Source organism: Vigna angularis, chromosome 5 (assembly GCF_016808095.1).
Source record: "Vigna angularis cultivar LongXiaoDou No.4 chromosome 5, ASM1680809v1, whole genome shotgun sequence".
NCBI lineage: Eukaryota > Viridiplantae > Streptophyta > Magnoliopsida > Fabales > Fabaceae > Vigna > Vigna angularis.
Genome location: NC_068974.1, coordinates 36,301,797 through 36,313,764, shown reverse-complemented (window position 1 = coordinate 36,313,764; position 11,968 = coordinate 36,301,797). Strand labels below are relative to the sequence as shown.

Genomic DNA, 11,968 nt, shown 5'->3' with positions numbered 1-11,968 from the left:
ACATTTATTTACCAATATATATATATATATATATATATATATATATATATATATATATATATATATATATATATATATATATATATTGAGTTTATAACGAAGTTTATTAAAGAAATATAAACACTGATAAAATCAGAGTTCAATCACATAAAAAAAATAATATTATTTTTTATTCAAAATATTAAGATAATAGAATCTTTCACTTTATATAATATTTTCTTTTTTATTTTTATTTAATATGAAACTTAAAATCATATTTGAATTTCAATATTTCAATGATATGATCACAGTAAACTTTCATGCTCTGTACTTTGTTACACTACTTGAAAGTAACTATGGTTTTAAAATTATCTAAGAGAATTACTATGAAAAAGTATTATGTTATCGTTAATAATTAAATAAGAAGTTTGAGAATGTAACCGTGTGTATGATATTAAGCAATTGAAAGAAGGGCTGGTAATTAGTATTTCCGAGGAAAACATAGTTTGTTTGTTTGACATCATCGAAAAAAAAAAATACTTTAATGGATTTGAATAAAAGCATTTGCTTTGGCTTGCACGCTGTGGTCGACTTGGGTCCTCAAAGCACACAGGTTTTGTCTGTCTCCAATACTCTTGCATGCAATTGTTCACTCTTCCATCAACCATGTCTTCCTCGTTCACAACACTAAAGCAAGCTTTTTCAAATTAGTATTACTATATTAAAAATGGCAAAAAATGTTTGTTCTTTCGTTTTTCTGAACTTATGTATTTATATAGGTACATTGAATTTATTTTGTATAATTATATTTGTATTTCCATGTGGCATAAAGATATAAATAATATAAAAATCATTTTATAAATCGATTTAAAATTTATTTTTTATTATAGTATTTAATTTAAATTTTTTAAGTTATAAATTATATTATGTCATTTTTATTAAATTGTTATTGAATCACCAATTAATATCTAATTTTACATTCAAAATATATATACATTATTATAAAGAAAATGTGTTAAAGATTTTGACTAAAGATAAAAATAAAATTATAGTATACAAATATAAATTTTATTTTACAAGTGATTTTTATAAAATCATATTAAATTTCTATTTCTTGAAACTTCAAAGCAATAATTTATAAGTGATAGATACTGGGTTTCATTTGTATGCATAAAGAAGAATATTATGTGGGAAGAGACACTTGTAGATATTGTTACAGTAGTTTGGGTTGGAATTTTATTTTTGTGCAACAAAAGACATCAATGGTTGCCACGTTATTAGTGATAATTCAATTTTAATCCTAATCATGGAAAGCATATAGCATTATATATTATTATTTTCTAAAATAGCACCGTTATCTCAAATGAAATATTCCTATTTCTAGATTACCTAATTCTTTACCCTGAAATTTATTTATTTTATATTCAAAATTTGAAACATAAAGCTTTAAATTGTAAAATACCCTTACAAAAATATATATTACTACTCTAAAAGGAAATATAGACTATGGTCATCGTCTCGAGGGAAGGCCCAAGGGTGCAGTATTCTGGGCTTCAAGTATCAGTCCATTAAACAACTATAGGTATATTGGGTTAGAGTGTTTTATCCTACACCTTCAAGATCTCATCCTGCATCTCCAAAAATTTCACTTTTAACTTTCTGATATCTCATTATTATCTTACACCTTTAACTTTAAAAGAAATTTATTTTTAATTTTAATAAATATATTTTTATTTTCTTTTTTTTTCTTGTTAAAAAAACTCTACACCACCTTAATAATAATTAAATTTAAAATTTTAATATTATTTAATATAATTTTATATTTTAATAATTATTAAAATATAATTTATATTATAATAATAGTTATATTAAAAATATAAAAATAAAATAATTAAAATAAATATAATAACAAAAAAGTAAAATTATATTAAATAAAATATTTAATATATTCAAATACATTAAATTATATTAATATATTAAATTAAATTAAATAATTATTAAAATTTAAATAATAAACCAAATTTTAAAACAATTATTTATTAAATAACAAATAAAATTATATTAAATAAAATATTTAAATATACTAAATTATATTAAAATATTAAATTAAATTAAATAATTATTAAAATTTATATATAAAATAAAATTTTAAAAACCATTCTCTATCGGATATGGATATCTGATTGATAACTTATCGGATATCTATATTCGATTAACAAATTTTTCAAAATTTTGTTTTTTTTAAATTCTAATAATCATTAAATTTAATTTAATATTTTAATATAATTTAATATATTTAAATATATTAAATATAGTTTTAAGTATTATTTTTATTTTCATTTTTATTCTTATTTTAGTTATTATTTTTTAATTTTTTTAATAGAACTATTTTAAAAATATAAATTATATTTTATTAATTATTAAAATATAAAAATATAATAAGTAATATTATAATTTTTATTTAAGTTTAATATTTATTAAATTTTAAATAAAAAGCAAAAGTATTAACATATTTTATAGATTTTAATATATAAATTTTTATTTAACATTTAATAATTATTTAATTTATTTTAATATTTTATTATAATTTAATATATTTGAATATATTAAATCAAATTTATTATTATTATTATTATTTATTATTATTTTTATTTTATTTCATTTTTATGTTTTTAATATAACTATTATTATAATATAAATTATATTTTAATAATTATTAAAATACAAAATTATTTTAAATAATATTTAAATTTTAAATTAAATTAAATTAAATTATTATTAAGATAGTGAAGATTGTTTTTAATAAAAAAGAAAAAAAAATGAAAAAATATTTATTAAAGTTTAAAATAAAGTTTTGAAAAAGTTAGAAATGAAGGATAAGATCTCAGAAGGTTAAAAGTGGAATTTTTGAAGGTGTAGGATGAGATCTTGGAAGTGTAAGATGAAACACTCATTGAGTTAAGGCTGGTGGTGCTTAGAGCTTATTGGGTTCGGATTTTACTTACAATCTTTTTATATATATATATATAGGCTGGTGGTGCTTACAGGAATGCAATATCTTAAGCCTTAGAATATAAAAAGTTAAATGATTTTACTAATTTCACTAATTAGCAATCTCGACTTTCATACCCACAATAATTAGTCAAATTGTTCTTTTAACAAATACAATTATTTCAGACACTTTTAGTTCTTGAAATATTTTCTGTATATATTTCTAGTCATTGTTCTCCTCTCATCATCGTCAATTATTATTCTAGTTTGATAGTGACGTGTCATTGTCGTGTTACATTGGAGTATGCGACATGTAGTATTAAAGAACACAACGTGTTATTAGTATTGTTAGCATCAAATTACACATGCGCACACTAATATATTTTTTAACCTTAATCTTCTTTATAGGTGAAAACTACAGCGCAGTACCGAAAAGCTCATTAATGGTAATTTAGTTTTTAAGTGAATTTAAATATTAGGTTAGCATGTGATAGGGTGATGGAAGAATTATCTATTTTAAAGTTTGAAATTTCGTTATAATTTTTTTTGAAAAATAAAGAAAACAAGATATAATATGTAAATATTTTGTGTATAAAGTATAATTATTGTAAATATAATGATACCTTTTTCTTTCCTCACTTCACTTGCACGCCGGCTTTTTGTATCATTCGCTTCTCAATTATGTGTGCGTGTTTCTCAGCGTGATTCCTTCACATGCTGCTCTTTTTCCACTTCTTCATTCTCACAATTATTAATCCTAATAACTAATATAAAAATACTTTTAAATTCTAACTGGAATATTTTTAAATTTTAATTCAGCTTTATTTTTATTTTTTTCTCCTTTTCAACCATGTTCCATTCTTAAATCTTAATATATCTTCTTAATTTTCTTTCAGTTCATATTACTATTTGCAAAATTGATTTTTAATATCATAAGAGTCACCTGACAACCCAGAGATAAAATAATCATTAAAATAAAGTAATTTTTATATTTATAAAAGAAAAAAAAATTAAAGGGTAAACTTTTGTAAAGACTTTTAAGGTATCAAAATAACTACTGCTACTTGTTCTTCTGGTCAGGTTATGTTTGACAACAATTCAATTAGTTTTTTTATATTCTTATTAATTAAAACCTTTTGTTTAGTGTAGAAAAATATTTAAAAAAAACAGTATTATTTATTCTTTCAAGTAACTATATAGTTTCTAGTTTTTATTTTTTATATTTATTTACGTTTTTCGTAATAATATTTATTATTTTTTTATCTTTTGAAATATATTGCTTTTTATTATATTTAATAAATTTTAATATCGAATATATAATATTAATTCAAGAGATTTTATTTTTAAATTTACTGAAAATATTTTAAAGATATTGTGTAAAATCAATAATACAATATACAATGTAAAAATACATTTTTGAAAATAAAAATTAGAAGACTTTAAATTAATTAAAATGAATAAGTTGTAAATATTTCAAAATATATTTCATTAATTAATTTAACTAATTAAGTTAAATTGAATTCTAAATAAAGAGAAATAAAACTAAATTTAATATAAAAAATACTATTTAAACGTAGCCACTTATATTTTTTATTTTCCATTATTTAAAATTTATCTGTTATTTCAACATAAATACTTATTAAATACATATAATTTAATAAAGTAGTTTAAAAATTATCAACCTATCAATTTATAATTCAATAAGTTAAATAAAAAAATTTCAAATATTGAATAAGATTTAATGTTTTACCTCTACCTACTTATTTAACTTTTTTTATATAAATATAATTTGTTTACATTTTTAAAATATAATTTTTATCATGAATTTTTTGTGATTTAAAATGTTGTATATTATTTTATTTTTTCTTTTTAATAAATTTTTATATAATAATAAATGATTGATAGATTTTAAGATGTCAAATGCACTATAATTTGTGGATTAATCTATTCATGAATGGGTAGGGTTGAAATTTTCCCTCCGTTAACCTGTTTTGATCTAACATACCAAAGAGACGGATTAACCCGCCCTTAACTCGTTAGCTCTTTTTGTTTTTTCATTTTTTACTTTTAAATTAAAAAAAAATTTATATATATTTTTTAAAGATGCAAATATACATATTATTATAATTTAAATTAACGCTTACAAATTAAATTTCAATTATTATTTTTAATAAAATAATTTAATATGTAATTATAATAATTATTTTAATTTAATTATTAATTTTAATAGAATAATTTAACATGTAATTATAATAATTATTTTAATTTATCTAATTAAAAATATTAATTAATCAGTTAAAAGCTTACAAGTTTTTATATAATTAAATATATTTTAAATATTTATATATATATATATATATATAAACAAATTTAACAAAATTAAAAAATTAAAAGATTAAAAAAAAGTGACAGCCGTCTTGTGACGGGCGGGAACCACACAAATATTTGTAAAAAAAAAATTCAATATAAAATATGTCTTTAAAAATTTTCTTCATATTTTCGTGCCAAAAATATTTAGGTTCTTTTAAATATTTGATAATAATAATAATGTTAGAAAGAAAATTTACATAATAACTGTGTTACCATAGTATTGGTTATATATTTGAATGAAATTATATTTATTAAATTCAATGTTAAAATTGTTATATTCACGCTAATTTTGTCAACAGTGTTAAAACCTAAAAAATACATTTAACTTTTAGATAAAAAAAATTGTTGAAAAACATATTTACTATGTTAAAAATTGTATTAAACAAAATACATTTTATTCTGAAAATGATGTTTTATAAGGCTTTTATGTTTTCAACTAAAGTCCCTGTTTGAAATGGTACCTAGTTAAGAAATGGTGATGTGGTTTTATTTTAACATTACTCAGAGAGGGTAAAGAAACCTGGTTGATTGCTAACTAACCATAACTGATACCAACTTAATCAGACCAGTTTTGTTTGGCCACCTCTCTTCAACCATTTTTATGTTTCGTATTATTCGATTTGTCAACATTGGCCAACAACTAAGGATGTCCCTATCAAAAAACCTCAAGGACTTCGTACCCTCCCATGTGAAACCTTTCCACGTCTAATTTTTTAGATGTCTGCATCTCATCACCTCTTTAATATTAAAAAAACCAAACAAAAGCTCTTTCTATCCATTTCTCTTTGATGCTTCTCTTATTCAACAAGCAAGAATTACTCTAATTCCACTTAATTTACTTGTTTTCATACCACTGAAAAAACATCTATGCGCATAATATTTTTTTATGATAATAAAAAATAAAATTGCAAAATAATTATTTTAATCTAAAACATTAATTATTTAAAAGATAAAAATAAATATGTACATCAAAACATATAATCTTATAAATAAAACAGAACTAATTATACATTAATTATTATTTACTCCTGTTCAGTTTCAAATACATCAAGAAAAACGTCAAACAGTCTTCGTATGTATTTTATTTTCTTATATTGGGTGAGTTAAAGAGAAATAAAAACAATATTATTTGATTTTCGAGACATTTTTATATAAAATAGAATGTCACAACTAATAAAAAAAAACCCACTCTGTTCTGTACTTCTTGATTTGGATAATTGAAAATGAAATATCAAACACTTTTTTAGTTGTTTTATTTCAAACCATCTAGACAACAACAAAACATTACAATATTACATTTTATTTAATTTTTTTATAATTCACTTAAACATAATGATTTTTTTCACTCTAAAAAATATTGCATAAAATAAAAGTATCTATATTCTTTATTAATTTTATTTTAGTTAACTAATAATGCTTTAATTAAAAATGTTTATCACAATAAACTATACTATATATATATATATATATATATATATATATATATATATATTTCTTATATTTTTATGATGAATTTTATAACAAATTTTTTTACAATATTAAATAATAAAAAATATATTAGACATGAATTTTAAAGTAGTTATTATGAAAACTAACAATATTCTAATAAAGAACACATGGTAATAAAATAACATGTAGATTCAGTTTATAGACTATTTAAAAAAATAATTTACATTAGTAATGCACATAGTTTTTGTACTGTGGTTTGATTATAAATTAATATGTCTAATAATTTATTAGTTTTATAAAAAAAAAATCACTAAAGAAAGTTTTCTTCTAGCTTCAATATATGAGAGTTTAGATTTATGATTTTGAGAGTGTCAGATGAGAAATACACTGTTTGCTCCATCTACCTACCTAATCCGTTTGTCCAGTTATCAGGGGTTGGAAAAAATATTAAAAATAAAAATGCGTACCGTTTGGTGAAAAGGTGCGATGCAGCTGATCATGGTCTATCTAACGGAGTTTGCGTGTAGGTGAAACCAGCTCCAGAGCAGTGCGTAAAGGGGGAGAGAGATGAGTGAGTTACAAAACGAAGAGTGAATAAGCCATTTCGCCATTATCACTCTCTCGCAAAAAGCAATGAAGCTCTAGGTCAGTCTCTTCCTTCAATTTCACCTTTCGAATCCAATCCTTCTCTCTCTCTTTCTCCTTCTCATTCCATTCTTTAAATCGATTCTCATTCCTCATCTTCACACTCCTAGTTTTTCTTGTTTTCATTCTTACATTTATCTCTGCGGTTGCGATCTCTGAAGCTGCGAGATTCTTCTGCCTGGATTGCGCACTTCATGTGATTTTCCTTCTATATAACCAACTATTCTACTACTTCGTTTTTTGTGCCTTGTTTGGTTTCGGAAAAAATTAAAATAAATAGAACTAAAGGATTTCTGGTTTGTTGAGGAATACACCTCATTGCGTTGTTTTGAATTTTTATTGGCTAAGGTCAAATCATCGGTTCAGATGCGAGGGTCTTGATTCTTATCCTCATCATTGAATCTTTGTTTCTTCCCTAGAGATCTCACTTATTTTTATTTTATTTTTACTTTTATGTGATCTTAGGCTTCATTATTCTGATCAGCTGATACAAACTGTGAAACTCATTTTGATATGATTACATTATTGTTATGGCAGATTGCTGGCTAACATTTTGTAAGCTTTGGTATCAGTGCCTTTCAATTGTTTTAGTCATTTTTTGACTGCAGTTGTTGGTTCTGAACATGCTTCATTCTTGATTTGAAATTCTAGATTAGGCATTCTGGATTTCTCTTGCTTTTTGACTGCACGGATTTAAGCAATTACTGATAGAAGATAAAACCATAATTGGTGGAATTCCTGGAATTGCCCTCATAACATCTGTGTAATTTGCTCTTTTGCAGGTTTGCATTTTAGGAGTAGCTGAATCATATGAGGCGGATGGTCTCGTGTTCATTACTTCAATTTTTGTTGACAAATCTGCCTTCGTGAATCTGTTAAGATTGAAGAATAGATTTGAATAGGTTAGTGCTGAACCTTTTTTTCCTGTTGTGTGCTTCATTTTCTTTGCCCTGATTGTTATAACTTAATTTGCTCTGAATTGACTTTGCAGACTGCAGATTACTTGTCTGGCAGAAGGATTCAAAATGAGTTGGAACCCACACATGGATGTCCATTACAATAGCATTAGTTATCCCTATAATACAGCAGGAAGCTTTATCGAATATTTTGAAGGTCTTACCTATGAACATGTCAACTTCATTTTTTCTGGTGCATCACATGCTCAGGTGCCTGCAAAAATTGTCATTTATATCCTGTTTGAGATAGTTTTTGTAAGCCTTAGTTTAATGGAACATGTTCTTATTTTCTTGTTTTATTAACGTAGATCTGCTTCTATAGCTGTTTTTCATTATTTTATCCGAAACTTTGTTGTTCTTTAAATATTAATGTTGAGAAATTGGAAATATTCTGATAAAGAAATGACATTCCATCATATACGCAGGAAAGTTCATACCCTTCAAATTCAAGCTTTTACAAGTTTGGACTATCTGAACCTGATAATTCATCATACTATCGTTACAGTCATGGTTATGAGGTAAATCATCACGAACCACTGGTGGATGAGTATAGGAGACCTTCAGAGAACTCATTGACAATCAACGAACAGACAGCAGCAGTAAACACAGAATGGGTTGAAGGTGGCAACACTGACACACGAGACAATTCTATTGAATGTACGTTTGTGATTTTCTTCTAAAAATATTTTTTTGTAAATTCCTTAGTGATGAATAGCAGTTTTTGTGCATTGCTGCTTACTTCATATGCTACACCTTGATTCTTTATTGTGAGCATCATATGTAGAAACTTAACTGGTTGTTGAAGTACAGTAATTAATTCAGTCATCTCAATGCCATGATGTTCTGCACTTTATATGATCCTTAGAATTAGCCATAATTTAGCCGATTTTTTCAAAACTAGACTATGGATATTTCTCTAAATTATAGGCTAATTTAATTTTCAAATTTCCTATACAACGCTTTATTAAGTCTTGGAAGGAAAATGCTGAAACTTTTAACTATTGTTGTAAGGAAAATATGGACTTGGGTCCTCTATGGGTAAAAAAATGATGAGCCTAAAATTGAAGTAAAAAAATGATGAGCCTAAAATTGAAGGGATAAAAGTATGAGACTGAGTATTAGTGACAAAAGTCTAGTAAGCATTAGTTACATAACATACAAAGTTTAAATAAACTAATGAGACTCACCTCCTTGGATCTTTCTCTGGTCCTCTATCCATACTTTGTTCTACTCCTTAAAGAGACAAACAAATCAGTTAAATGAGAAGCCCCGTGTTGTTAGCCATCCAAATACGGTAGCTCTTGCCCTTAAAAAATATTGTAGGACTTTTTTTACGTTCCAAAGATAAGGCTGCAGATTCTTTTAATGGCCTCTTCATTTATATCCATGGAAATCCCCTTTAGCAGATCTGTCATTTGATAGTCAAGTCCTTTCATCCTACATATAAAATGTCCGCTCACAATTTAAACCAATGTTTCATTTGGTTCAGGTCCTCGAAGACATCACAGTAATTCAAGTGATTATCAGGTATTTTGCCTTCAAGACTCCTGGTGCCTAAAATGGTTTAGTGCTACGAACATCTAAGAAGTTTATACAGTAACTTTAGCCATTCATCAGTTTGAAGCAAAATAAATGGTTATCTGACTAGGCATTTTGTGAAATTGTGCAGGTCATTTGGCAAGACAATATTGATCCCGACAACATGACCTATGAGGTTGGATTGAGAGTCCCCGATTCCTTCTTTTTCTTGGCATTATATAGTGTTTCCTTAAGTACAGCTACTATATATTTGGTTACTTCGGAGTCAGTCTTCAAAATATATACAAAGTCAATCTTGTAATTATTTGTCTAAGGAGTCGGACATAGGTTACTCATTTATTTTTATGTCTTCCGTTATTTTATGTTTCACGGTACATTATTCTACGTGGAGATTGTTACTCTTGGAAAGTATTGGTAGGCCAAATCATTTCATAAAATTCTCACAGCTAATTATGTGTCCTTATGAGCTGATTACATTACATATTTTAATTGCAATTCGTAAAAGCTAAAAGAGGTAACATTTATATAGAAAATTGTATCAGTTCAAAGTGTTTTTCAATTAAATGTGTCAAATGGTTGTGTGATCATAAATCATTATAGTAAGTGAACATCTTTCTAGATGGCAATTTGAAAAATGGTGGAAGTAAAACACTCCTCATATTTTTGAGTTTATTATTTTTCAACATCAATATGGTATCATTTATTGCAGGAACTACTTGAATTAGGTGAAGCTGTCGGAACTCAGAGCCGTGGTCTCACCCAAGAACAGATCTCCTCACTCCCAGTGTCGAAGTTCAAATGTGGGTTCTTCTTGAGGAAGAAGTCTCGGGGTGAGAGGTAATATTTGGTTTATGGACACTATGTTTTAATGCAGTTGTTGGTTTTATTCTCCTATGATTTAATATATATTGTCGAGTGTCTAGCTTTCAAAATCCTTGTTTCTGCTTGTTATTCTTGAACTCCACTTGTACATGATTGAGTAATTTTTATAAACAGTTGTTGTATTTCTTGGTCCAAATTGATATTCAGGACTTTTAGATTGTTGCTACTAAGCTTATCAAAGAATTTTGTCTGGCATGATCTGTAAATGAGAACCAAGTCTATGTAAAATAAAATGAATAAATGGTGGACTATCGTACAGCAATCTTCCTTCAGGAATCCAGCTACAGCAGTATAATTTGGAAATGGAAACGTCCAGATGGGAATTAACTTAAAAATTACGTGTATTATGTCTGTTGCGTGCTTTGAAGTTATAACGTGCGTTCTCCTAGCTAATTGATCTGACTTGATCTTCTTGTTTAGATGTGTGATTTGCCAGATGGAATATAAAAGAGGGGACAAGCGTATCACCTTGCCATGTAAACATCTTTATCACGCTAGTTGTGGGAACAGATGGCTCAGCATCAATAAGGTAAGATTTTACCATTTTATAATGAACTCAGTAAGTGCTTTTAGTGCTAATTTTCACGTCTTCTGATATTCTTTTGCTTTTCCTCTTGGGCTTATATTTTCAGGCTTGCCCAATATGTTACACAGAAGTGTTTGCCGACAAGTCAAAGCACAAATAATCTAGCAGCGGATAAGTGACCTGCATATGTTTCTGTTTTTCCTTTAATGTGGAGGTCTTTCATAGAAATACATTTTTATTTGTTTTTACCTTTTCTTAGTGAGGTAAGTAAGCCCTGGGTTTTAGAAAAATTATTACAGAGAGAATCCTAAAGTGTTATAAAAGAATATGAGTGAACATGTATCAATTATCATGGTTGTACTGAAGAGGTTGGATTACGGTATGTTTTCATAATGTTTAATACAGTGTGCTATGATTTCACATAATTATTCCCTCATGCTACTGATACAGTGTTGTTGGAAAGGCATTCGCCGGTTTTATGAAAGCTTCTTTAGAGAATTACCGAGTGCGTCAGGTCATTGGACTTTGCAGCACCTGGCCATTATAATAGTGATGAAGTGGATTGCTTTAAATAAGTCCACCGTTTATTTAGATTAAAAGAAAAGCCGCAAACCATCTTTGTAGACAAATA

General features: G+C 25.8%; 1 protein-coding gene across 2 annotated transcripts; it reads left to right on the top strand.

Annotated features, from left to right (window-relative positions):
* Window positions 1–7,254: 7,254 nt before the first annotated feature.
* LOC108339552 (E3 ubiquitin-protein ligase BIG BROTHER) lies at window positions 7,255–11,762 on the top strand. 2 transcript variants are annotated; one of them, XM_017576690.2, is made up of 9 exons: window positions 7,255–7,434; window positions 8,217–8,336; window positions 8,426–8,600; window positions 8,816–9,047; window positions 9,880–9,917; window positions 10,060–10,104; window positions 10,639–10,766; window positions 11,232–11,340; window positions 11,444–11,762. In XM_017576690.2, exons 3-9 carry the CDS (start codon window positions 8,460–8,462, stop codon window positions 11,495–11,497), a joined length of 747 nt encoding a protein of 248 aa, XP_017432179.1. In that variant the 5' UTR covers window positions 7,255–7,434; window positions 8,217–8,336; window positions 8,426–8,459; the 3' UTR covers window positions 11,498–11,762. The 2 variants fall into 2 exon arrangements, with proteins under 2 accessions (XP_017432179.1, XP_017432180.1); XM_017576691.2 differs by lacking the exon at window positions 7,255–7,434 and adding an exon at window positions 7,513–7,630.
* The last annotated feature ends 206 nt before the right edge of the window (window positions 11,763–11,968 follow it).